The 22,576-nt window shown below is 49.8% G+C and overlaps 9 protein-coding genes across 9 annotated transcripts; 4 read left to right on the top strand and 5 right to left on the bottom strand.

The window, feature by feature from the left end:
• Nucleotides 1-89: 89 nt before the first annotated feature.
• BDV27DRAFT_163055 (uncharacterized protein) lies at nt 90-440 on the top strand (the record flags this gene model as incomplete). The annotated part of the gene is made up of 1 exon (XM_032073491.1): nt 90-440. A coding segment is annotated over one exon (351 nt), but the record flags the coding sequence as incomplete, so codon positions are not given.
• Nucleotides 441-498: 58 nt separating this feature from the next.
• BDV27DRAFT_136821 (SDR family oxidoreductase) lies at nt 499-1,485 on the bottom strand. Its single transcript, XM_032068849.1, has one exon. The coding sequence runs from the start codon at nt 1,405-1,407 to the stop codon at nt 607-609; it is 801 nt and encodes a 266-aa protein (XP_031922093.1). The 5' UTR covers nt 1,408-1,485; the 3' UTR covers nt 499-606.
• A 404-nt stretch (nt 1,486-1,889) lies between these two features.
• BDV27DRAFT_60148 (major facilitator superfamily domain-containing protein) lies at nt 1,890-4,070 on the top strand. The gene is made up of 5 exons (XM_032077058.1): nt 1,890-2,116; nt 2,178-2,291; nt 2,342-2,395; nt 2,477-2,938; nt 3,016-4,070. Exons 1-5 carry the CDS (start codon nt 2,031-2,033, stop codon nt 3,989-3,991), a joined length of 1,692 nt encoding a protein of 563 aa, XP_031922092.1. The 5' UTR covers nt 1,890-2,030; the 3' UTR covers nt 3,992-4,070.
• A 141-nt stretch (nt 4,071-4,211) lies between these two features.
• On the bottom strand, nt 4,212-6,371 carry BDV27DRAFT_136818 (MFS transporter). The gene is made up of 3 exons (XM_032068848.1): nt 6,116-6,371; nt 5,767-6,042; nt 4,212-5,698 (listed from the first exon to the last, which is right to left on the bottom strand). Exons 1-3 carry the CDS (start codon nt 6,273-6,275, stop codon nt 4,311-4,313), a joined length of 1,824 nt encoding a protein of 607 aa, XP_031922091.1. The 5' UTR covers nt 6,276-6,371; the 3' UTR covers nt 4,212-4,310.
• A 300-nt stretch (nt 6,372-6,671) lies between these two features.
• BDV27DRAFT_136817 (uncharacterized protein) lies at nt 6,672-8,678 on the bottom strand. The gene has a single exon (XM_032068847.1). The coding sequence runs from the start codon at nt 7,967-7,969 to the stop codon at nt 6,893-6,895; it is 1,077 nt and encodes a 358-aa protein (XP_031922090.1). The 5' UTR covers nt 7,970-8,678; the 3' UTR covers nt 6,672-6,892.
• Nucleotides 8,679-9,205: 527 nt separating this feature from the next.
• BDV27DRAFT_163050 (uncharacterized protein) lies at nt 9,206-10,062 on the top strand (the record flags this gene model as incomplete). The annotated part of the gene is made up of 2 exons (XM_032073490.1): nt 9,206-9,489; nt 9,552-10,062. 2 exons carry the CDS (start codon nt 9,206-9,208, stop codon nt 10,060-10,062), a joined length of 795 nt encoding a protein of 264 aa, XP_031922089.1.
• A 1,205-nt stretch (nt 10,063-11,267) lies between these two features.
• On the bottom strand, nt 11,268-13,692 carry BDV27DRAFT_60132 (N,N-dimethylformamidase beta subunit family domain-containing protein). Its single transcript, XM_032077056.1, has 2 exons — nt 12,384-13,692; nt 11,268-12,328 (listed from the first exon to the last, which is right to left on the bottom strand). The coding sequence occupies exons 1-2, from the start codon at nt 13,685-13,687 to the stop codon at nt 11,395-11,397; spliced, it is 2,238 nt and encodes a 745-aa protein (XP_031922088.1). The 5' UTR covers nt 13,688-13,692; the 3' UTR covers nt 11,268-11,394.
• Nucleotides 13,693-13,794: 102 nt separating this feature from the next.
• BDV27DRAFT_60130 (MFS general substrate transporter) lies at nt 13,795-15,744 on the top strand. Its single transcript, XM_032077055.1, has 8 exons — nt 13,795-14,012; nt 14,058-14,114; nt 14,165-14,248; nt 14,306-14,421; nt 14,471-14,635; nt 14,684-14,989; nt 15,040-15,341; nt 15,389-15,744. Exons 1-8 carry the CDS (start codon nt 13,990-13,992, stop codon nt 15,701-15,703), a joined length of 1,368 nt encoding a protein of 455 aa, XP_031922087.1. The 5' UTR covers nt 13,795-13,989; the 3' UTR covers nt 15,704-15,744.
• Nucleotides 15,745-18,248: 2,504 nt separating this feature from the next.
• Nucleotides 18,249-21,472, bottom strand: BDV27DRAFT_168941 (glycoside hydrolase family 71 protein; the record flags this gene model as incomplete). The annotated part of the gene is made up of 4 exons (XM_032074902.1): nt 19,381-21,472; nt 18,854-19,309; nt 18,653-18,688; nt 18,249-18,532 (listed from the first exon to the last, which is right to left on the bottom strand). Exons 1-4 carry the CDS (start codon nt 21,410-21,412, stop codon nt 18,249-18,251), a joined length of 2,808 nt encoding a protein of 935 aa, XP_031922086.1. The 5' UTR covers nt 21,413-21,472.
• Between the last annotated feature and the right edge of the window lie 1,104 nt (nt 21,473-22,576).

Here is a 22,576-nt window from a genome sequence, read left to right as displayed (position 1 = left end):
AAAAAAAAAACACACTTCCCCCTCCCTCGCCCCCATCACCTCTTCCCGTTTGACTTTCTCGGTGGTTTCCGTGCTAACAACGGTTCCAGAGCCACTTCACCGAACTCAAGTACGGCGGCGACGAGAAGACTCTCCGCTGGTTGGCTGACGGCAAGTCCCAGTGGTCGACTGACCTCGTGGCTGGCACATGGTACAACTTCGCCTACGAGATTGACTTCTCGGCAAAGACGGTTGGTCTTTGGACCTCGACTGGAGCGGAGGCTCTCAAGAAGGTTGTGGAGCCTGTTAGTGCAGCCACGCAAACTGATTCGAAGGATTGGCACGTTGGTGAGCTACGACTGGACAACGGACAGAAGGGAGGAAAGGAGGATTGGTTCTGGTCCGGTGTCTATATCGAGAAGGGCGAGATCACCGCGGCCATTGCTGGACCCACTGCTTAAGCACTTCAATATTCTAGTTCATAATTCTACAGGGTATTAAAGGAAAGGGGATTGTATATTGATTGAAAGGTCATAGCATTCACAATCAATTATGTTGCATTATTTCATCACATAAGTATTTGCGTCAAATCATCTCAGGAATCAACCCCCCGTCGTGGAAAATCATTTACCGCACGCAGTAACCACCGTCAATACGGAGATCACTACCAGTCATGTAGGAACTGGCATCACTGCATAGGTACACATAAGCCCCCTTCAACTCCTTCGCATCACCATTGCGACCCATAGGGATCATACTCAACCAGAGATCCTGAATCTTCTGGTCCACGAAATCCGACAATCCCGTATCGATATAACCGGGCGAGATACTGTTCACACGAGCAAAGTCTCTCCACTCATTCGCCAGCGAACGCGCCATGTGGATACACCCAGCCTTAGCAACATTGTACGAGGTCTGCTCCTGTGGGAAATTGGCAATGTGGCCCGACATACTGGCCGTGATGACCAGACTGCCCTTGCCCCGCTTCTTAAAGTGCGGCCCCACGGCCTTAGCGCAGTGGTACGTTCCGTTCAGATCCGTCTGCACGACCTCCATCCACGCCTCGACGGTGGACTCCAAGACACCGCCGTCCGCGGTCCGGCCGGCGTTGGCGATGAAGGCGTCAATCTGTCCAAAGTCCTTGATCACGTCGTCAACCAGCTTCTGGACGCTCTCCATGTTGCCGATGTCGCATTTGTAGGCCTTGGCTTCTACGCCGTAGGTCTTCTTGAGTTCCTCTGCGTTCTTTTCGCCGCCTTGGGGACGGGAGGAGTAGGTGAGGGCGATGTTGGCGCCCATTTCGGCGCAACCGCGGGCAGCTTCGATGCCCATGCCGCGGGGTCCGGAGGCGCCCGTTACGACTACGACCTTGCCCTTGAGGCTGAGGAGGTCGGTCAGGGAGTTGGCGGAGGGGACGGGGATAGGCATGTTGGATTTTGTATGTACAGAGGGTTTAATTTGTTATACTCAAAGAGAACAATTGAAGTATGGAGGATTTTGAGTTAATTGATTGTTCAAAAATGTTTTGAGGTAGTATGAGGGCTATAAGTATCTTATCCGGGATGGCAGTGATGTCATGGGAACATGTTCTAGATTGATGATATCACGACTTATCTCCTGCCCCTTCCGACCGGTCAACGAACTATTATTGGAGCAATGTAATTATCGCGGGGTTTTTACATTGTAATTATGTTTTTGTGGCGCATTAGAAAGCATTACGAGAAAGTTATGGTAGCGCTTTTTTTTCCACTTAAAATACTATCTATGCAAAGAGTTACATGCGCAGAGATTATGATAGCATTAGTAGAGCATTATGAGAGCTCGTATCGCGCGGGCGTGTGACGGGAATGAAAACCCTACAAGAAAATCTCAGAGCCAACCGGATAATGTTGCTTCAATGACGACACGAAGTGGGTTCCCAAGGGTCCACTTTCTAACAAGGCATGTTCGTCCTAGATAGCAGTGATGTATCTACAAAGTAACACTAGTTCCATATTCATCTCCATCTTTGATGATCAATTGGGGACCTTGAGACCCATATTCTTGCACTAATGTCGTCCGATCCCGTTGAAGCCCCCTCATTGCGTCGGGCGAGTACATCGCATGACAATAATTTCGACGATTCGTTCCTAGGCCGGTCAGTTGAGACGAATTCGAGACTAGTTGGTTTTAGTTTATTAATCCGTGACATGATGTAGGGTGCGGTCGTTCTTCAATCGCGATCGCCATGTCGGCGTCGTAAGCCATAATGATATCCGTGACCAAGAGATTGAGCTTCACACGTGGAACGGGAAAGATGATCCAGATAACCCGTATGTCCGATCGGGAAACTAGAGAATATCGCTGAGAGAAAATGATCTAGGTTCAACTGGAGCAATTCCTACAAATGGACCTTGACCATCACCGTCTGCATTATGTATGTTGGGCACTAGTACTCAGCCATGACCACTTCAACCCTATACGAACTCCCACATATGCTAAGACAAAAACTCCTTAGATCAATTCTCACGGGTATTCCCGCTGGATCCTATGGCGCCGGCAACAATTACATGGCCGAGCGCTTCCATGTGCAGAATGAGCCATTCCCGAACCTTGCCTGGGCCACAACCTCATGGAATATGGGCGCTGCCTTTTGGCCATTGATCTTCGTTCCCTTAACGGAATCATCCGGTCGCATGCCAGGATACTTCGTAGCCTACACCATCCTCGTCATCTCGCTATTCCCATCCGCATTCGCCCAGAACTTCGCGACCCTAGTCGTGACCCGCTTCTTCGGGGGAGGCGCCTCGTCTGTAGCAATCAACATCGTAGGCGGCAGCATCAGCGATGTCTGGTACGGCGACAAAGCCCGAAGCGTACCCATGTCGCTATTTGGCCTGACAAGCGTCATTGGCATCGCATTGGGGCCATTCGTGGGGTCCGCAATTCAAGCCATCCATAAAAACGACCCATGGCGATGGTGAGTGAGCAGCCACACAACATACAATTATACAACACCACCACCAACATAGCCCCAAAACTAACCACCAAAACCAGGATCTTCTACATCCAAATAATCTACAACGCAGGCCTAATCCCCGTCTTCTGGTTCCTCCTATACGAAACACGAGCAGACGTAATCCTAGCCCGACGCGCAAAGAAGCTCCGCCGCGAAACAGGCCGGCCCATCTACGCCGAAGCAGAACTCGACCACACCAGCATCTGGAAACTGCTCCAAGTATCGTTCGAACGGCCCACACGCATGCTCCTCACCGAACCCGTAGTGGCCTTCTTCACGCTCTGGATCAGTTTCGCCTGGGGCATCCTCTTCCTCTTCTTCAGCAGCGTCGTGCAAACCTTCTCCACAAACTACGGCATGAACACCCTCCAAACCGGCCTTATCCAACTCGCCATCTCCGTCGGCGCCCTAATCGGCACGCTAGTCAACCCCCTCCAAGACATGATCTACCTGCGCTCTGCATCTCGCAACAAAGAGAAACCCGGCGTCCCCATCCCCGAAGCAAGACTCTACACTTCCATCCCCGGGAGTCTGTTATTCGCCGGCGGATTATTCTGGTACGGATGGAGCAGTTTCCCGCACGTGCATTGGATAGTCCCGACGTGTGGGGTTGCGGCGACTGGATTGGGGATTTATTCGATCTATATGGCTGTTGTGAATTATCTGACGGATGCGTATGAGAAGTATGCTGCGTCGGCGTTGAGTGCGGCCAGTCTGGGGAGGAATTCGTTCGGGGCGTTTTTGCCGTTGGCTAGTTACCAGCTTTTTGAGAATTTGGGGTATGGCTGGGCGGGGAGTTTGTTGGGGTTTATTGGGGTTGCGTTGAGTGTGGTTCCTGTTGTGTTGGTGTTGAAGGGGCCTGATATTAGGAGGCGGAGTCCGTTTATGAGGGAGTCGACTTTTGCCGGGGCGGACGAGAAGGCGGATTTGGAGAAGAATGAGAGTTTGGGGGGCAGGGGATTTGTGGATGGGCCGGTTGATGTTGGGAATACTACTGCTGCTAGTGGTAGATAAATCGCGGTGGATTTGGGATGGTTGTATTGGAGGAGTTTTGTATGGTTGGTCTGGGATTGGCGTTGGCTTTGGCGTTGGCGTTGGTCTTTTTTTTTTTTCTATGTTTGAGTTGGACATGGTATGTGATACATGTAGAATACCAGAGATGGCGGGGTGGAAAAGTGTATATTATATTATAATGTTTTGTACGATACATATGATTGCGATATGTATGGATAGGTAGAGGACGTTAAGAATATATTCAGTCTCTAGATGTATTCATGATCTAAATTTCCATTATCATGTACGCATGCACGCGTTATATAACTCCAATCGTTACTTATATACCCCTCGCCAGGAGTCCTTCAGCTTCCTCGGTTTGTTCGCTCATCTCCGTCTCGTGACCCTTCTCCAGACGCTGCGCCATGGCCAGTCCCTCTCTTCGGCCCTTTTCGGCATTGACCATCCAGATGAGCGGGATTGGCATCAAGATCAAGGGCGCAATGAAGAAGAATCCCGAGCGTACCTGTCCGGTCGCGTCGATGAGCATTCCTACGATAGCGGGTCCGATGACCGAACTGCCCTTGTCCGTTGCAGCGTAAAGCGCGTAGAACGCAGCTTCACTACCAGGAGGAATGAGCAATCCGAAGAAGGACCTGCAGTAGGAGGACAGGCCACCCGATACTACCCCGTGGACAATAGCGAGCGGGAAAATCTCCCACGGCTGCTGCAGACCAATTACACCCCACTTCTTGAAGAGAGGAATATATGCCAGCATGCCATACAGAGGGATAAGCTCAAATAGAGCAATGCATAGCATAATTGTATGGTTCGACTTCAGCCCGAACCGTCGCGAGACCACAGGCCACAAGAAGGCACCAGCCATGCCAGACAGGGTTGCGGTGATGGACAACAAGCCGACGAGTGTAGTGCTCATTTTGAGCTCCGTGCGCGCGAAAAGGATCGCCGTTCCGGATACCGTGGCCATAGCGTCGGATAGGAGAAACCACGCGGCTAGGAACACCAAAACCTCCCGCAGCTGCACCGCAATCTTAACCGTCTTCCACAAAGATTTCCAGGCAAATCCGACGAGTCGCAACCACACACGCCATCGTTTCACCTGCCCACCGGTATTAGAGGTATTCAGTGGGGGTCCTGGCCGAGCGCGCAGCCACTTTCGAGTGACCATCGTAAAGGAGAACCACCAGATACCGACCAACAGCAGCACGAATCGCAGCGGAAGCGTCCCGGAAACCTTCGAAATCGACGTCTTGGAAAGCGTAAACAGGAGCGAAATACTCAGGATTTGCACGAGAACGGCAGCACAGTACCCGAGCCCGACACCTTTGGACGAAATGCGAGTGGACAGCTGTAGCTCCGGCGAAGTGGGGCCTGATGATGTGCCGGAGCCGGCTTCTGCTGCTGGGTGAGGCCCTGATTCTGCATCGCTGGCCGAGAAAGAGTCTCTAGGGTGAATGTATTCTCCATCGGGACTCATGGGGTGCAACTCCTCAGCAGCCTTGGGGGCTTTTTCGATGGACGGATCATTTGCGACCAGGACGGGCAAGAAAGAATTGAGTACCACAAAAGACGATCCTAAACAGGTAACTCCAATGACCACTAAGAGAGCCCCAAGGACGAACACCGGCGGCGCAATGAAGACGAACAACATACTCGTGGCGGACCCAATGAACCCGAATGCCAGAAGGAGGGTTTTACGGTTATTCTCTGAAGGGTAACGATATTGTCAGCAGGCCCGCTCGAGACATGATTGCCAACATACTGGGAAGTCATACCGTAGTCCGCTAAGGCGCTGAAGGATATCAGGGTCAATGCCTGGACGAGCACTGCCAACGAGAAGGTGTACATAGCGAAACTGGCGGTGTTGATGTTCAATCCCAACAGTCCTACGACACATTGATCGTTTTCGGCTCCATCGCGACGGAGCATGGCAGGGGCCGTGCCATTCACAGATGTAGACGGTGAACCGGGACCGACGCAGGGCAGGTGGCTAGATTTAAAGGTTCCTCGTTCGCGTGCCAGTTGTTCCAATGTGAGAGGCAGGAAAGAACCTATGGCGCCGATATGATTAGTACCATTGCGACTAGATCGATAAGAACTAATACTCCGGAGTAGTTCCCTTACCTACGCCACAGACAGCGAATACCTCCGCTGCAATTCCATACGCATACCACCCCCAGATCTCGCGCTTGCTGGTCGGGGTTGTATCCTCGCCGGAGTACCGCGGAGGACGCTGTTGGAGCTCCTCCGCGGGGGAGTCCGGCGATGGAGGGGCGACGGTCATAAGGATATGGGAGAGTGGGGAGTGACTGGGGAATAGAATGAGCCTACCCGGTTACACCATTGCAGGAGCCGACCGACAGCAAAAGCGAGAATGAGATGAAGCTCATGGATGTGCTGGTTTGTTGTACTCTGGAGTAAGCGATTATTCATCCGAACGCGGAACTCTCGGAATTGCCCTCTCGCTCCCTGATTGGCCCTCCCGCTGATCTCCATCTGTCGACCAATCACATAATTCTACACCCCTGCCCTCCTATATATTAGGTAGTATCCGCCAGACCAGAGTTGTAGTCGTATATAAAAATAAAAAAAAAGCAAAACCATATAGACCGTTATCGTGTCTGACCAGGCTGAACTCCTCAAGTAGCCCCGTATATCTCATACTCGTGGGAGGTTCCTCCCCCCACTACTCTGTACCCACGAGCATCTAGACGTCAACGCGCCACTGACGTCATTCGACAGGCACGGATCAGGGCTTTTCTTGGCGCTGGGGCAGATAATGAGATCTCTGCAATTGACTACCGCGCCTTTGTCTTGTATGGGTATTATCGGGACAGATTTTCGCAATCGATCTCTGAAGGGGCCCGCCCATATCCTCCAGAGTCCGCAGAGGCGAGGTTTTCAATTGATCTTTCGTTCTAATCTAACAAGATCCTCGGCAAGCTGAAACGCCATTGCAATGCCTGCACTCCGACTGACATCCTTTAGTTGCTTGATGACCCAGAGACGATTTTGATAACTAATCACAGGAGATTTCCCGACTGTATAGAGATTCCATATTAGCATATACCCGCCCGATACGTTCGGTAGCTGGGGCTTATGGGCATCAGGTAACAATACAAGCCCCAAACCCTGCGGAACGCTGGCCAATATCTCCTCCCCTCGTCTTGACATAATCTGCGCCGCGTACTGTAGCCTTGATTTAAGCTTCAATCGGCCCTCAGCAGGATAAGCCGGGTTCTCGGCAAGAACCTTGTTTATGAGCCAGCATACGATCTCGCACACAATGATCTCAACCATTCGCGAGTTGTTCCAAAGCCTTATTGCCCAAGATGTCTGGTATAGGTGATATTGGCCATTGTAAGAAATGAACTCCGCACTCTCACAGGATTCGTGGATAGTTATGTACGGCTCCTGCCTAGCAAGGATATCAAGAACATATTGGAAGTCATCCTGAAGCGCAATAGATACTTCTAGGAAGTGAAGCCACGTCATATCTCTAGGCAAAGGGATGCCTCTATGCTTGGCTGTGACGCTGGCGAAAAGGGTTGCGCACTGTGTAGCAAGCACCCCGAGTAACCAGAAGGCATCAGAAGGGTCTGTATACTTGGTTGCCTCTTCCTGCAGCTCACGCATGTCATCCGGAAATGGCTGAATGCTTTGAATACAGGCAGCCGACATATCTGCGCGCACCTGATTGAACATTAGGATGGCAGGCCTACGGGTAAATTGAGATTTACCTCGGGCAACCACCAACGCAGCAGCTCCTTTGACATGTCGAACCCACGACTCAAAGTTTGAGACATGCTCGAAAACCCCAAGCGAGATCACCGACATCAAAGTGCTGTCCTTAACTGATTCAACAGGGGATGCCAATGCATTGTTCACATGGTTGATCGCCTCGGAGTACTTGGCCCGCGCGTGATGGACAAGCTCGGGCTGATGAGTTGCCAAAGCCACGAGGCCCACGGCCGCCATACTGGCGACGAGGGTCGGATGCTCAACGTCGGCCGAATAGGCAGTCGGGATGTAGTTGAGATAACCGCGTGAGGGGGAACGGCCACCTGCGGTAAATTCCTGGAGGAAATAGTTCACGCCTATCTCTTCGAGACTAGGATTCGGACCACGGGTAGGTGGGGTCAAGGGGATACCCGCAGTTGAGACCGCATTCTTTTCTGATTTGTTCCTGGAGCGTTTGATGGTGTGGCTTGTCTGATCGCGGAAGACTAAGTCCCATTGATCACGGTATCCCAGGCAAGTTTCGCGCGTGCGGATGCATTGACCACACCGGGGAACCTGCTTGTCGCACTATGTCGCCATGTTAATGTTAACATCACTAAAATGAGAAGGAAAGACCCACGCGTCGTTTTACAGCCCGGCAATTTTCGCAACTTCTAGATGTTCTTGCGCGAGGGGTATTGAGTGTTGGCATATTGAAGCATGCGCCGACCAGGCGATCAGCTATGAGGACGAGATAACGAAGAGGAAAAAAGGGGTTGCTATTTGAAGACTTTCACTTATCAGCCTTGCTGGAATAAGGCTGAAGACCGCTGGATTAACTTGGGGAAACAAGCTACTGCACTCAGCCCTTTCGGATGCTTGTTCTCTCTTGGCAGACCAGTGTGGGGTCAGAGTGAGGGTGAAGAGTTCCGTGAAAGCCAAAATGGCCCCCAATGCCACTGGGCAAACAAGTGTCTTTTTTTTTTTTTTTTTTTTTTCCCAGTTTTAGCCCCAAGGCTAACTTTAGTAACTTACGCAATCCTTGACATCTAAACAGCCCCATGGCTCGAGTAAGCCTTACACCGATCTCGCTACTGTATTAGGATAAGCGTAAAAGATTCATGGGATGACATTGGCGAGGCACTGACACAGGGAGATCTGCACTTCTTTACCTAGATGAGCATCCCAGAAGCAGCCTCTTGGCCCCAAACCCACTTGGGCCTCTACGACTACCTATCCACACTAGTCTTCTTTAGGTATCTTAGATGTTGAACCAGTAGGCACGGATTTCGAGCTGTGGCTTAGGGATGCCAGTGCGAAAGAAAAAAAAAACATCAATATGTGTCTGAAGTAGCACATAAAAGGACTGAATTGTCCGCTGTCGAGAGGAGCACACAAGAATCAGTTCTTGCTATCCATCTCTAACCATTACTTTTTATTTTTGATCCTCTCCTACAACTTCCTCGTGCTCCACTGCTCCCTAGAAAAAGCACCATGGGAACCGTGAACTATGCAGATGGAATAGCTATTCTCCAGCTCATCATTTTCCCTTTCATTCTCGCCGCTTCCCTTTTCATCTGGAAACGGACAGGATGGAGAGTTGGCGCTAAGATCTGGCGATACCCCTTCACACTCTCTCTCATTCGACTTGCTGGCAGTATTGCTACATTAATTTCGATCGATCACGATTCAAAGCAAGTCAGGATTGCCATGTTCGTGTGCCAGCTCATTGGCATTGCACCTCTGCTGCTAGCGTATGTCGGAATGCTAAGATTAATGTAAGTTGGTGCTGGTGTAGCTCTTCGACCTGATGAACGTGATCTAACGAATATCTATCCAGTGATTTGGAAAAGAAGATTCCTCGTCGGCCTCTCCTGTTGGTGACTCTCATGGCCCTTGTCGGTCTAATCCTTGGTATTGTTGGAGTCAGCACTGCCGATACGACGAATGGTTACACACCAGGCACGCTCCCCAAAGTAGCCATGGGTCTCTTTCTCGCCGTATACGCCATAGTCATCCTCCTTACTGTTTGGCTATTCTATACATACTCCTTTTCCTTGCGGAAGTATCAGAAAATGTTGTTCCTTGGCATTGCCTTGTCTGCTCCCTTCCTGTTGGTTCGGTTGATCTACGCAGCCCTCGGCGATTACAGCTCCAACACAACCTTTTCAATGATGTCATTGGCCGAGAACAATCACACCAGTCTCACTGCCTATTTGTGCATGGCTGTTCTGGAGGAGATCATCTCAATGGTTATTGCCATGTTCTTTGGCGTATTGGCTGTTCTGCAGGCAGACTATGTGAAGCCTACCCCGGAAGTACACCAGGAGATGAAGTATGAGAATGTGTGAGGATTTAAACGAAAGGTTAGGTGACAGGGTCATTTGAAACTAAATTAGGTTATTCCAATTTCGATTTATAATTTCCATTTCATGCATGTTCTTCGTTTTGATTTGTATATACTTTAGATATCCTCGGCGCTTATTTTGGTAGGGGACGCATATCTGCGTCGGGACAATGAATTACTCCATATATAATTGGATATAAATATCTCCATTTACATAGCTTCTGAGTCTGACAGGCTATAATTATCTGAAAAATGTGGGGATTCATCACCCATCATCACTGCATAAACTTGTATTGACGTCTGTGCATGCAGGCCCCGCGGAGAGGACCACCCCGAAGCTTGGCCATCTTTAAAGGATTTATCGAATGGGACTCAAGTGACACATCAAGAAGCTGCGGCCCCTCAACTACGGAGTAAGTGTGTGCTGTCGTCAATAACAATTAGATGGTCAAAAGGCTATCTATCTAACCGCTCTGAGATAGAACACAAATAGGGATGCTGATAGATGTATTAAGATCTAGTACTATAAGAATTTCATCTTGTCTGGGAGTTCAAAACCTCCCTGGTTCTAGTTCTTACGTGCATGTTAATATCTCCGTGCATGCCCCCGCTTCAAGGCTATGATATATTTCGAAAGAAAGGAATATCCCAGCTGTCCACCCCAGTCGACAGGAACTTCAGCGAGTTGGGTATGGCGAACTTGTCAATCACATAGAGATCGTCTTTGTAGGACGCATCGGCTTTGCGATATCACTAGTACTGATCTTTTAGATGTTCACATAGTGGTTGCCCATCAGCAACAACTATAGCAGATGCTTCAACATCAGCCTTGCTTGTGCGAGGGACCTGTCGAAGAGTGAGGCTGGGATTAATGATCGGCATTCTCAACGAATCGATAAATAGTAATTATGGGTCCCGGCAAAAAGTAAAACAACCGGACCGCTTTTTCTACACGAAAGGACCAATCCAAGATCAGCACTAGAGTCGTACCCTAGTTGACAAGCCCTTGGCTACATAGTCTGGGTGAAAAATAGACAGCTTTGAGATTCAGCTGATACTCGGTCTAGAGCGAGCCATGCTTTGAATAATCACGATATGTTACAAGTTGTGGAGAAGGAACTGCTCTAACAATGTTGCCGGTGCTCTATTAGATGCTGGCTTGCTTCTGCAGCTTAATCTACTCACAAGGGCTTTACTGGAGATTAAAACACAAAGTCAATGCCCTATATTCTTGTATCAACCCCTAGAAGACCAGTAAATAGTACAAATGCAGCATATGAGATGTCATGTTCAACGATCAACCTATCATTATTCGTATCCTCTGAAGAAACTTGAATCACTTGGAAGTTTCCCGCGATCTTCTTAAGAATTCATGAAGCGCATTTGCAGTAATTTCCGCAATATTGTTGTCATAGTTGTTCCACGCCAAAGCTCCAACCCAATTGATAGATCCCACAGCAAAGACGGCACCCCCAGCCTGCGTCTCAAAGTATATCAAATCGCTTCGCACCTTGTCGCTGGTCGTGCCCAGCGTATTCACCATTGGAAACAGGATCTCCTCGTTGAACAAGCCATAGTTATCTGAATGGCCACCCGCCAACTTGGTTGTCGCCACGATGATCGCGTTCTGTGGAGTTCCGAGCGAGTAATCCAGCCGGTCAATCTCGTCCCCAGAGGCCGCGCCCTGCACCAGGCCAAAGTTGCCGATAACGGTTGTGGTGGGATCTCGCAGTCGGGAACTGTTGAAAAGGAAGGATAATCTCGGATTCACTCGCGCCTCGGGGACAATGCCGTATGCTGCTCCCTTCCCCATGCCGCACGCGTCGGAGCCAAGACCACAGAATCGGTTCGGCGTGCGCCCGCGTGAACGCCAGAGGCCACCCAGTTCACCGGTTGCTGCGAGGTGCCAGTGTCCCGGGGGTAAACCGAAGGTGCGACATCCTTGGTCGGCCCGGCGGACTTCGATCCGGTGAGGACTTGAGGAATGATGGCCGGTGACCCAATAGTAGCCGTTGCCACCGAGGTAGAGGAAGGAACCACCGTTGGTAAGGAAGGCGTTGTAGGTGTCGAGCATACTGTAGGTGGGATACTCGGGATGGCTGCAGGAGAGGGCAACGGAATAGCGAAGTAGCAGCGAGGGGCCGTAGATGGAGAGGTCGTGGTCTGTAATGATATCGTAGTTGTCCCGACCAAGCTCTCTATCCAAGAACCCGATATACCATAGGTCGGCAGGGAACTCACGTGGACCACCAAAACCCCAGTGATAGTAGCTGGTAGACGTTAGAAGAACCGTAGAACGAATCGAAAGAGGAGGAAGAATCTTACTCGGGCCTCATGTTCAACACCACTCGCTTAGTAGAGGAATGCACTGTGCCGGAACCGTCGTTGTGGCTATCGTACAGCGAAATTCCTAGATCCGGACGATCCTCAAGAATATGAAGATGGCGACTTTTCACCACCGAGTCGGACCCGGGAATGTCAATATGCACGTCCCGCGAAGTATCGTACATGCGATCGTTGGCATACGCGGTGTAAGTGAAAGTTGGCATGATCAGGACAACCGGAGGATTTTTCGACCTGGACAGCTCGGGCCGGACAAAGATTGGAATCACATCTTCAGTGTCCCCGTCGGACACGACAACGCCGTAGCATCCTGAATGTAGATCAGTGGGAAGCACCAGCTCAAAGTCCTTCTCCCATGCAGCGTCATCCACGTCGTCGTCATGGAAGTGGATGGCACCATAACCATAAGAGGCACGCGTCCAGTCCACCTCGCGAGCATCCCAGTCATGGCTGGTAACGGCGCGGGCAGGACTATTGACTATTATACCATGTGTCGCATGGATGGAACGATCGCGAAGACAATCCGTGGGAATGTCTTTGCTAAAGTCGAGATCTAGGATGCACTGCGATCCTACCTCGATGCGGAACCCGTCGATCTTGCCATTGAAGCTACTCGATGAAATGGGCTTTGACGCTACTCGCTCGCCACTGGTGTGGCTGGCAATCGTCAGACATTGCGAAGATTTCAACTCCATGGGCTTCACGCGCTGGCTTTCAGTTTGTGTGGTTGATGATAGCCCAACATCTTCGGGCTTGCTTCGCACATTGGCGCTGACAGAGTTCGATATCGGATCCCAAGTGAAGATCAGATAATACCACATCCCACGCTCTAGATGAACTGACAGAGGGATAATCTGCACCCCATCTGCTGCTCCAGTGAGCAGCATCAGCGTGCCCTCATCGATCAGTGCTGCCAGGCCCGAATGGCCATCTGGGTCAAGCGATGAGAAGAGATATTGTTTATGACCAGCCTGAAGCAGAGTAGGTTGCGCCCAGAAGGACACTCTCACAATACTATCGTGAACCAAAAGGTCACTCATCCAAGGGACCGTAGCAAAGGATCCCGGACGGGAGAATTGTGGGCGACCGACGTGCTTAGCGGTCCGAACTGACTCAATAGGCCGACGATCCTCGGGCGGAGCGTCAGGGTGATCTAGTTGACCAGGACCTAGACGGACAAATTGACTGGAGTACTGGTCGCGGTGGCAAGAGACATGGATGGAAACGGTGTCGCCGGGCGAGGCCACCAGAGGGTCGGCATAACCGATGATATGGGATGCAGCCATTTTCCGGTATGAATCGTAATAATGGTTTGGAAAAAGGGCGCTGTTCCGGCAAGGGTTTAAGTAGCTTCGCCGGTCGGATTCGATCCCTGCCAGGTTGCATGGAGTTTCCTCAAGCCATTTATAATTGTCCCCAAAAGAATTGCCGACGGACCCAATGAGATGAACAAGCAAAGATATTACATCCCCACTCATACCCATTCTCTTACTTGACCCCCGTTGGTTTTTATATCCGCATTCTGCCGTTCCTTTTTGTCTCTCTGAAATTCACACTCTTTGCTTTTGTCATTCTCTGGAGGTTCGCCATGCAGTTGTGGAGATTGAACAGGTGAGACCTAATACAGACTGTAAGAACACAAGCTGATGGTCACAGCCCTTTCGCTCAGAACCTCCTAGCCTCTATTATAGTTGGCCTGGGGCCGGGACTATAGTAAGTACTCGCACATTAACTACATATTCTGTCCCTGACATTTTCTCCAGTGTTGCGGTCACCAACCTCGGGGCAGGCGGTGGGCCTGCCAATGCTACGAAGATGCAGAATGTGGCTAATTTGGTTCTATACACGTCAGTGTCTGGTTATTTAGGTTAAGACCTTGATAGTGGAAGCTGAGATGTGCGCAGGATCTATTTCGTGGCGGGATTCTTCAGCGGCTCGGTGGTGACAATGATCGGGCCTAAATACACGCTGGCTTTTGGCACCCTGGGTTACCCTATCTACGTGGGTTCGTTATGGTATTGTACGTAGCTCTGCTAGACGTGCCCGAAGAGTATAACTGATTGAAGCAGTCGGCCACACGGGCAATCTCTGGTTCCCAATCTTGGGCGGCGCGATCCTAGGCATCACGGCCATTCACCTGTGGACGGCAGCGGGGTTCATTGCCTTTAGCTATGCGACTGAGGATAAGAAGGGGACCTATATCTCCATGCAATGGTGTCTGCTTAGTGTTGGAAGTAGGAACTCCTCTGTTGTTTGACGTGAGAAGTACTCATGATCGCCAGGCATTATTGCCTCCTTCGTCGCGTTCGGCATCAACTTCAATGCCGGAGAGCTGGCGTGCCCCGACTCGGTCTACATCGTTTTTATCATTCTTATGGCACTGTCCCTCCCGGTCGCATTGTTCGGCATCATTTCGCCTGCCAATGTACGACGCGTGGATGGTTCGCCAATCGCACATTATGCCCACCGTGGATTCTGGAAGGAACTGAAGGAACAGCGTCGGATATTCATGGACTGGCGCATGCTCGTACTCTTGATTCCGATGTTTGGCTCCGAAGTGGCCATTGTGGTGTTCTCCTCAATCAATTGTATGTTTTCTCCCCCTTTACCATCGATTTAGGATACTAACATGAATCAGCGTTGTACTTTAACATTCGCACCCGCAGTTTGAACTCGGTCATCTTTGTCATACTTCAAGCTCTTGGTGCCATCGTGACTATGGTCCTCTTAGATTATAGGAGGATTGGCAATCGGCGTGTGCGAGGAATTGTTTCGATCACCACGATGGGCCTCTTGACGCTTGGTCTGTGGATTGGCCTCGCCGTTTGGTTGTCGCAACATCCAATCAACCTGACCAGTCCTCCGCTGTGGGATTGGACCGATGGGCCCTTTGGAGGCTTCATCATCCTAACCCTGCTATTCGGGATTAATATGGCTGCGGTAGGTCTTTTGCTTGGTATCAGTCCTACCGAACTGACCATGGACAGTACCAAATTGTTGTGCAGTGGATTGTCGCCTCCCTTAGCAATAGCCCCGACACTCTCGCCCGGTTTGCAGGTTTTGCAAAGGGATGCTTAGCCGGCGGGCTCTGCGCTACATTTGGCACCGAAGCGGCTGGTCTGGAACAGATTTCTGTAACGGCTTGGACCTTCACTTTGCAAGGGGTAGGACTCGTATGCATGATGGCGGTGACTTGGCTGAGTGTTCGGCCGACAAACTATGGAAAGGAAGAGACAACTGTAGCACGAAGTGCCTGTCATCAGAATGAGGCACGGGTGCTTAGTGCCGTTGAGACTAGTTAGATCACCTGTAAGTAAATGGTCAAATAGTTAGCATAGCCTGGATCATGAAATCGGGGCGTCGTGTGGAGCCCCATTGATGTCCACCAGGATAGAAAATGACCCAACGTATATTACTATGAGATTTAAAGAGAGAGCTTCCTTACTATTCCAGTTTGGTTCTACATTATGCCTTGAGGAGAAGTTCGCCTCTCCAAAGGCACGGCCCGCTACACCCCCAAGGTTATATAACTAGCTGCACGAAGTAGACACTACTGAGGTACCGGATTAAGTCCCAAGTGTATGTTATACGAAAGGCCCAATAGTAAAGCCCTGTTCCCGTCGTTTCCTTTTTTCTTCATGGAACTTGGTTGTGTCACGTATGATTTATGATCCAGGGATTCCAAAGAACCGTACCGAGATTAATTGAATTGGAAATGAAAGCTGTAAAAGACAAACCAAATACTTACCGAGGACCATCGCCTAGTGATATATCAAGGGGAATTGATTCTCTGCCCCTGGTTCATTCAGCATTTTTCTGTCGATGGGCATTTGCGTTGTATCTCCGCTGTTGACGGAGTACACAGCAAGCTTTTATTTTCTTCTCAAGTTGGATAGCCTTCCATGAGTCAGACCCTTTGGCCATAATTAAATACTACAGTTGAGGTCAAGACATATGTATTACTGTATTTATATTCAAAAACATTGGGGCGAAAGCCTCTGAAGTAGACCCACAATGGGTATTACTTCCCTCCACTTCCCCCTAATCCAACCGGAAAACATGTTTTGAATAGTCATCATGTACATTGACTAAATTAAGTTATTCGGCCCTTGTCTTTGTGAGGCGCTCATGAAAGTGGTGGGCTTGGTCTGATAGATCACAAAGTTTTAGTCTGTATGCATTTTAGAGACCTAGTTGCAGTCACGAGATGACCTACAAGGAGCAGAAGCTGCCGCTCCCGGATCACTCACTGAGCATGCTGAGGTATCCGGGACTTGTAGAAAAACAATTCAGCTATTCTACTAGTGTGGCATCTTACAATTCGAGTATAACACCCGATTGACCACCGGAAAAGTATAGGAAATTGGGTGATTGCCGAATTATCCCTACTATAGTGGTGAAACTCCATCTCCTAAGCCAGTAGACAATTAACATGAGTCACCATAACTTTGGGTTGCCAGTATGCCTTGCCTCATGGGCTGCCCCACCGTGGTCATTAAGGTCATCCGGAGATACAACCTTTTAATTCCAAATCGCTAGTCCACGTTATCGATCGAGAACAGGAGCTGCATGGGGATCTATCTGAGTCCGAGGAGGATGAGTTTCAACCGTGGTCTTTATGAGTTTATTAATATAATTACACTACCATCTATGGAAGAAAGTTCAAAGGCTCGGGGAATATATCTTGCAAGACATACTCGGGATGTGCACGAAAGTCGGCTAAGGTCCTTGTCGGGAGCAAGATAATATATGGATATAGTCTGAATTGAAAAAGCATGAAGGACAAATAACAATAAATTAGGCCTGTATAAGACCATCATTGAGACCCAACATCAAAGGGATTCACATCATCTCTATTCAAATCAAGATTAGCTAACCACGAAAAGGGCCATCCCAACCATCGCAATGGCAGACCAGACCGCAGAATCAGGCGAGGAGCCCATGCTTGAAGCAGTCAAACCTGTGCCAGCCGTCGAAGTGGTATTCGGTAAAAGCACAGAAGGATTGTACAGTGCTGGGGTTCGATCATCAATTGTTCCATTCCAGCAGTAACGGTGGAAACACCGGTTACAAGCCCTAGGAACGGTAGCGCCGGTCCTATCGAATGAACGGCTCAGAATTGCACAGCCGACGCAGGTCGTCCACTCGGAATGAAGGGTGGCAGTGACATTATACGTGACAGGGTGGTTAGGCAAATATACGACTAGCAGAGTAGGTGTAGTCAGGTTTGAGCTGTTGCGGCCTTTCGTGGCGGGGGTTTGATTGAGTATCGAGTTCGGTGTGCTTTGGCTTTTCGAATGGCCCATCGGATTTATTAGAGTTAAAAGAATAGCCAGCAGCTTCAGCAAATTATTAAATGCCAAGAACTATTGTTAGGTATCACATTTATCGCATCTACTATAGCTGGAGTAACCCGTAACCCAGTATGAATTGACTTGTCTTGAGGCAGCCCACGTCCTGTGTCGACTATCTTGTAAGTTCTAACCGGACTATGAAAAGTTTCACATGATCGTGATTATCCCAAGCCGGAGATTGGGAACAAGATATAAATATGTGGCATCCCGATTCTGTAAAAGATCGTTAAGAATAATAATACGTAGTTCCGTCATATTATTGGGTAAATATATTATACAAAAATGATTTTCTCGATCCAAAGGTAGCAGATCTAGACAAAAGCAGGTGGATCATACATCTAGAGTTTTCCACCTGTCTTTGAGAACTCGTATCTCATACAGTCTCGGACAAACTTGCCTCCTCTCTTCCAGTAGTCATGACCATTCGCTGCAACGTCACCTATTGTTCATTAGCGTCATCATGACAAGCTGAAAGGTAAAAGGAAAAAAAACATTACTGACAGTTGTTGATGATGAGGTTCAGATTTTCAATGCAGGTATCAATGGCGGCCTGATGCTTTTTGGCTTTAAAGTTGGGGGCCGCAGGGCAGCCGCCTGCCTTCGTGTACTGCATCACAAGTGACCAGGTATTGCGCTCTCCAATGCCCTGCACTGAAGTAAACTGGACCCCGTCGTTGAAGTCAGTAAATAAACCCTCACACATTTGCTGAGCCGCTTTGCTGATATCAGTCAAAGTAGCATAATATCGTGAATCGCCTTGTGGATAGTTGTCAATGTCTGACTGGCATGTTAAGGTGCCCTTCTGGACACTCCTGGTCGGGATTGGCTTCGGGGTGGCTGTGGTCTTAGACGCGGTGGTAGCCGTGGACTTGCGGTCATCAATGGTTGTTATGAGACCAGACCCAGCACCACCATCAGAACCTTGGTCTTCGTCTCGAGAGTTCAGGAGGCAGGTATCACTGACACCTGTGGTAGTGGCCGAGGCCGTGGCGCGGCAGCCGGTGTGGATGTGACTACTAGTGGTGGTGCAGGAAGTGGAGGAGGGATTGATGGTCGAGCATGAGACCCAGACATCAGTTACTGTTGCTGTCGTTGTACATGTCTGGGAATCTTCGTCATCGTCACTGTCATCGCCTTTGTTATGGCTAGGGCCTGGATGAGGGTTCGGGAGCGGTTTTGGGTCGTTCGAGGCAGCGAAGCCTCCGCCACCACAGCCGATGAGACATGGACCATCGCCGCAGAAGTTTTTAGAATGGCAGCCTGAGCCACATCGGGCACGGTTGGTACATTTTGGACCATTGCTGCTGTCTGAAGCCGAAGTAAACGTGACAGGCGGAATTTTTGTGTCTCGAGCTGATTCAGATACCCAAGGGTAAGGCGGGATGGTTATATCTCGAGTGACTGGTGAATGCGAGACGCCCTCCTCCGACAGGGGGTTTGGGTCATCCGTAATAACGATTGTTTGCGGAGGAATACGATACATAGGGTAAATGGTTGTCGTAGGAGTTGGGCTCGTGATTGTTACCGGCCACAACGGCAAGACACTAACCGTGGCTAAGGTATCGATCAAGTCAGTAAGTGCATTTCACTTCATAGAAGCTTTGCAGAACAGATAAATAACTCACTCGGAGGAACGGAAATTCTGGTCTCTTGTAGAATATGGCTAATACTCGAAGTAGTTACTACTTGACCATCCGGTAATGTGGTAGTGACGGGAACCTCCCATGCCACGTTCAACGTGGTTTGGTAGCCCCCTTGGTCATTATCGAATGTGATGACTGTCGGGCTTGGGAGGGTAACTGGGGGGAGCACGAGAATGCAGTCTGAGCCGCAGCTGACTGCTGGGTTTGCGTCCTGCCAGATCGATCCATCAACGATGATCTCTGTTGGCCGGTCATCGTCGCCATCGTCATCGTCATACTCATCACCATCGCCTTCAGAGGCCAGCTTGCAGGCACCAGGAGGACAATAGTCTCGACTACACGCGAAATTGCAGAGCCCTTTGAGCAGCTCATACTCATCTGCATCACTGGTGTCTGGGACACCTTTGACATCAGATGGGGGCGGTGGAACGTTCAAATCACCTACTTCAGCGCACCAGCATGTGCTAATAGGGCAATAACCATAAGCACAGGCAAAGCTGCACAGCCCGGCATACTTTTCTCCATGCTCACTCTCGCCCCCTGTGCAAGCACGGGCAGCAAATGGAGAGCTGGGAGGGATATATGGTGGCGAAGGTGTTTCTGAGCAAGCTGATTCGGGACAGTATCCAAGGTTGCAAGCGAACGAGCAAAGCCCTCCATAATTTGCATCGCCATTTTTGGGATATCCTTTCTTACCTGTGGCTTTAGGCTTCTTCTTTTCGGCGCCCATCGCAGTGCAATAACATGCGCCTACCGGACAATATCCATACTTGCAAGTGAACTGGCACAGACCGGCGAAGTTTCCAGCTCCGGACCCTTTGATACAAGTTTGTTCGGAGAGCTTCAGCTTCGGCGATACAGCTTTGATTGTTGATCCAGCAGTGGCAGATCCCACCCACGGATTAAAATTGGCAAGGCCACTGACGCACGTGTCTGAGATGGCCTTTCCTTTGACAGTAAGCACATCTTTACTATTTCGTGAGATCGTAACTATTACTTCGCCCATGAGATGCAGATTGAATGGAAAGCTGCCATGGTAGATGCCAACACCGCCATCTGGTTCAAACTCCCAGTGGCCGTCATATTCAAGGCCGCCGATACTGACGGTAACGGTTGCATTTGAGCCGAGCAGTGCAGAGAAAAAGATTTTGTCGTCCACCAAGGTGTACGCGTCGTACTCAATCTGGAGTTGACTTGCTGTGTTTCCCGTTGTGCCTCCACCAGAACAGGTAGTTCGGGGGTTGGTGCGATACCAGACGACCAAGTTCTCCTTTGTGACCGACGATGTCCCCGTCTTATACAAATCAATGAGATACGGGAGCTGTGTCCGCCATCCATCATGAGGCATATCTTGCACATAGTTATAAGGCGCCCTCCCTGTGAGAAACGCCACGTACGCCTTGTCGTTGAGGGGGCCAATATAATGTGACTCGCCGTAGTCATTCCAGGAGATTATCTCGACCCACTCCGGTTCCAGATAGGCAATTTCAACCCAGCGATCGTACCAGAGAGAGTCCGAGTGCCAAAGCCAGTTTTTATCATACCCAGGCATGTTGGTATAAAACCACGGAGAGGCTGGCATCATATATGGCTTCCCTGCCTCCGTTAAGTACTGGATATACGATGCGTCAACGTAGGTATTCATTCGTCCCAACCCCGTGGGCCAAGCTGCCCACGAGAATAAGCCATCAGCCACGCCCCCTGCAAGTTGAAGAGCCGGCTTGGCGCCCAACGAAGACCAGTCAGGGACAAAGAAGCAGCCAGTAGCAGCCTTTATGGCAATCCAGTCTTCTGCATTGCCAGGCCCCTCAAAGGTGGACACAAAAGGCTTGCCCTGGTAACGGTAGTGGGCCGAACTGGAGGAGTACTTTTGAAGCATCGCGATGACCTCTGCTTGGGGCCATGGCCCATTTCCGGCGTAATCGAAAGAGAAAAACAATTGAAATCCAAGGCTCTCGGCTGCCTGGAAGGCATTCTTAACAGACCGTTCGTTCGTTGCCTCGTTATGGGCCATGTTGAGCGCGAAGGCATCAATATGCGCCTCTTGTGCGAGGGTGATATCATGCTTCCAGTCGGAAACCTCATAATGTTCGGTATTACCCACCTGAATACGCAAGTTAAAGAACGTTGAGAGATACAGGTCACAGGTTTGCCAATCTACTTACCATGAAATGGGCGAATACAGCTCTGGCATACGCTTGAGGAAGAAAGACAAATAGTCCAATAAATATGGCAAGACGGCCCATGCCGCCTGAAATGAGATACCGCATTGAAGGAATATGTAATCAGAGGCTTTCAATGAAAATAGGAAACGAAGTAGGACAGGAAATATAGAGAATGACTTTAGGCGGTTGCCGACATGCTTTTGCTTGCCTGGCTGGGACCTTTGTTTTCGATGAATGAATGACGACGTGGTTCATATATCATGAATTCTGAAGGAATCGAGCTACCTTTATAATCTCAAGATCCCTCTCTCAGTTTCACGATTACTCTTCCCCCTAATCTTGGATATCGTCACCCTCGGCCGGAACAGTAGTTTGAGATCATATTGGGCAACAACACTAAAACTGCGATACGACGTCGGTTCGTTATTTCGACTCCTGTGGATATTCATTGTGACTCGAATAGGGTAGCCCACAACCGGACAGATGAAAAGCTCTACTACCCTAAGTGCCAGGCAGGCATCTAGGCCAGGTTGGATGAGGCATTTCATCTGGTCATTTGGGACCAAGTCAGGTATAGAGAAAAGCATAGATAATCTAAGACCCATCGGCAATGGCTGTTCCACCGGGAGGAAGAACTAGCATGAACTACTTCAAGGCTATGTAACCTCGCTCGGAGATGAATCGATGAATGCCAAGAAAGCGGAAATTGCCCATGGATCATTAAGCTCCTCGGGTGATGTACACCCGTTCGAAGATCATGTACTGCCGCCGTGCAGCACTCCCTTGTAAAATTCCGATCAGCATACAGTAGCTACATAGCTACAATGAATCTTGTAACGTATATTATGAGTAGGCAAGACGTGAAGCGGACCACGGCATGCGCTCACACCATTCCATTTGGACACAGCGTGGTAACTCTACCCCGTTTATCTCTAGTGCCTAAAGCTAGTGAACTATTACTCTAGAGCGCCGTAATGAATTTCTGTCCGCCCCACAACACAAGCGCAGCCATC

Source organism: Aspergillus caelatus (assembly GCF_009193585.1).
Source record: "Aspergillus caelatus strain CBS 763.97 unplaced genomic scaffold BDV27scaffold_291, whole genome shotgun sequence".
Lineage (NCBI taxonomy): Eukaryota > Fungi > Ascomycota > Eurotiomycetes > Eurotiales > Aspergillaceae > Aspergillus > Aspergillus caelatus.
The sequence above is the reverse complement of the archived record's forward strand: the minus strand, read 5'-3'. Positions and strand labels throughout refer to the sequence as shown.

Bases quoted from the DNA above. Each gene is read 5' to 3' on its own strand.
- BDV27DRAFT_136821 (XM_032068849.1), bottom strand. From the start codon at position 1,407: ATGCCTATCCCCGTCCCCTCCGCCAACTCCCTGACCGACCTCCTCAGC.
- BDV27DRAFT_60148 (XM_032077058.1), top strand. From the start codon at position 2,031: ATGTCGTCCGATCCCGTTGAAGCCCCCTCATTGCGTCGGGCGAGTACA. The intron at 2,117-2,177 runs GTCAGTTGAGAC...GACATGATGTAG, and splicing joins GACGATTCGTTCCTAGGCCG to GGTGCGGTCGTTCTTCAATC. The intron at 2,939-3,015 runs GTGAGTGAGCAG...CACCAAAACCAG, and splicing joins AAAAACGACCCATGGCGATG to GATCTTCTACATCCAAATAA.
- BDV27DRAFT_136818 (XM_032068848.1), bottom strand. From the start codon at position 6,275: ATGACCGTCGCCCCTCCATCGCCGGACTCCCCCGCGGAGGAGCTCCAA. The intron at 6,043-6,115 runs GTAAGGGAACTA...TCGGCGCCATAG, and splicing joins ATTCGCTGTCTGTGGCGTAG to GTTCTTTCCTGCCTCTCACA. The intron at 5,699-5,766 runs GTATGACTTCCC...GTTACCCTTCAG, and splicing joins CAGCGCCTTAGCGGACTACG to AGAATAACCGTAAAACCCTC.
- BDV27DRAFT_136817 (XM_032068847.1), bottom strand. From the start codon at position 7,969: ATGGCGGCCGTGGGCCTCGTGGCTTTGGCAACTCATCAGCCCGAGCTT.
- BDV27DRAFT_60132 (XM_032077056.1), bottom strand. From the start codon at position 13,687: ATGGCTGCATCCCATATCATCGGTTATGCCGACCCTCTGGTGGCCTCG. The intron at 12,329-12,383 runs GTAAGATTCTTC...AACGTCTACCAG, and splicing joins GTGTTGAACATGAGGCCCGA to CTACTATCACTGGGGTTTTG.
- BDV27DRAFT_60130 (XM_032077055.1), top strand. From the start codon at position 13,990: ATGCAGTTGTGGAGATTGAACAG. The intron at 14,115-14,164 runs GTAAGTACTCGC...CATTTTCTCCAG, and splicing joins GGCCTGGGGCCGGGACTATA to TGTTGCGGTCACCAACCTCG. The intron at 14,990-15,039 runs GTATGTTTTCTC...AACATGAATCAG, and splicing joins GGTGTTCTCCTCAATCAATT to CGTTGTACTTTAACATTCGC.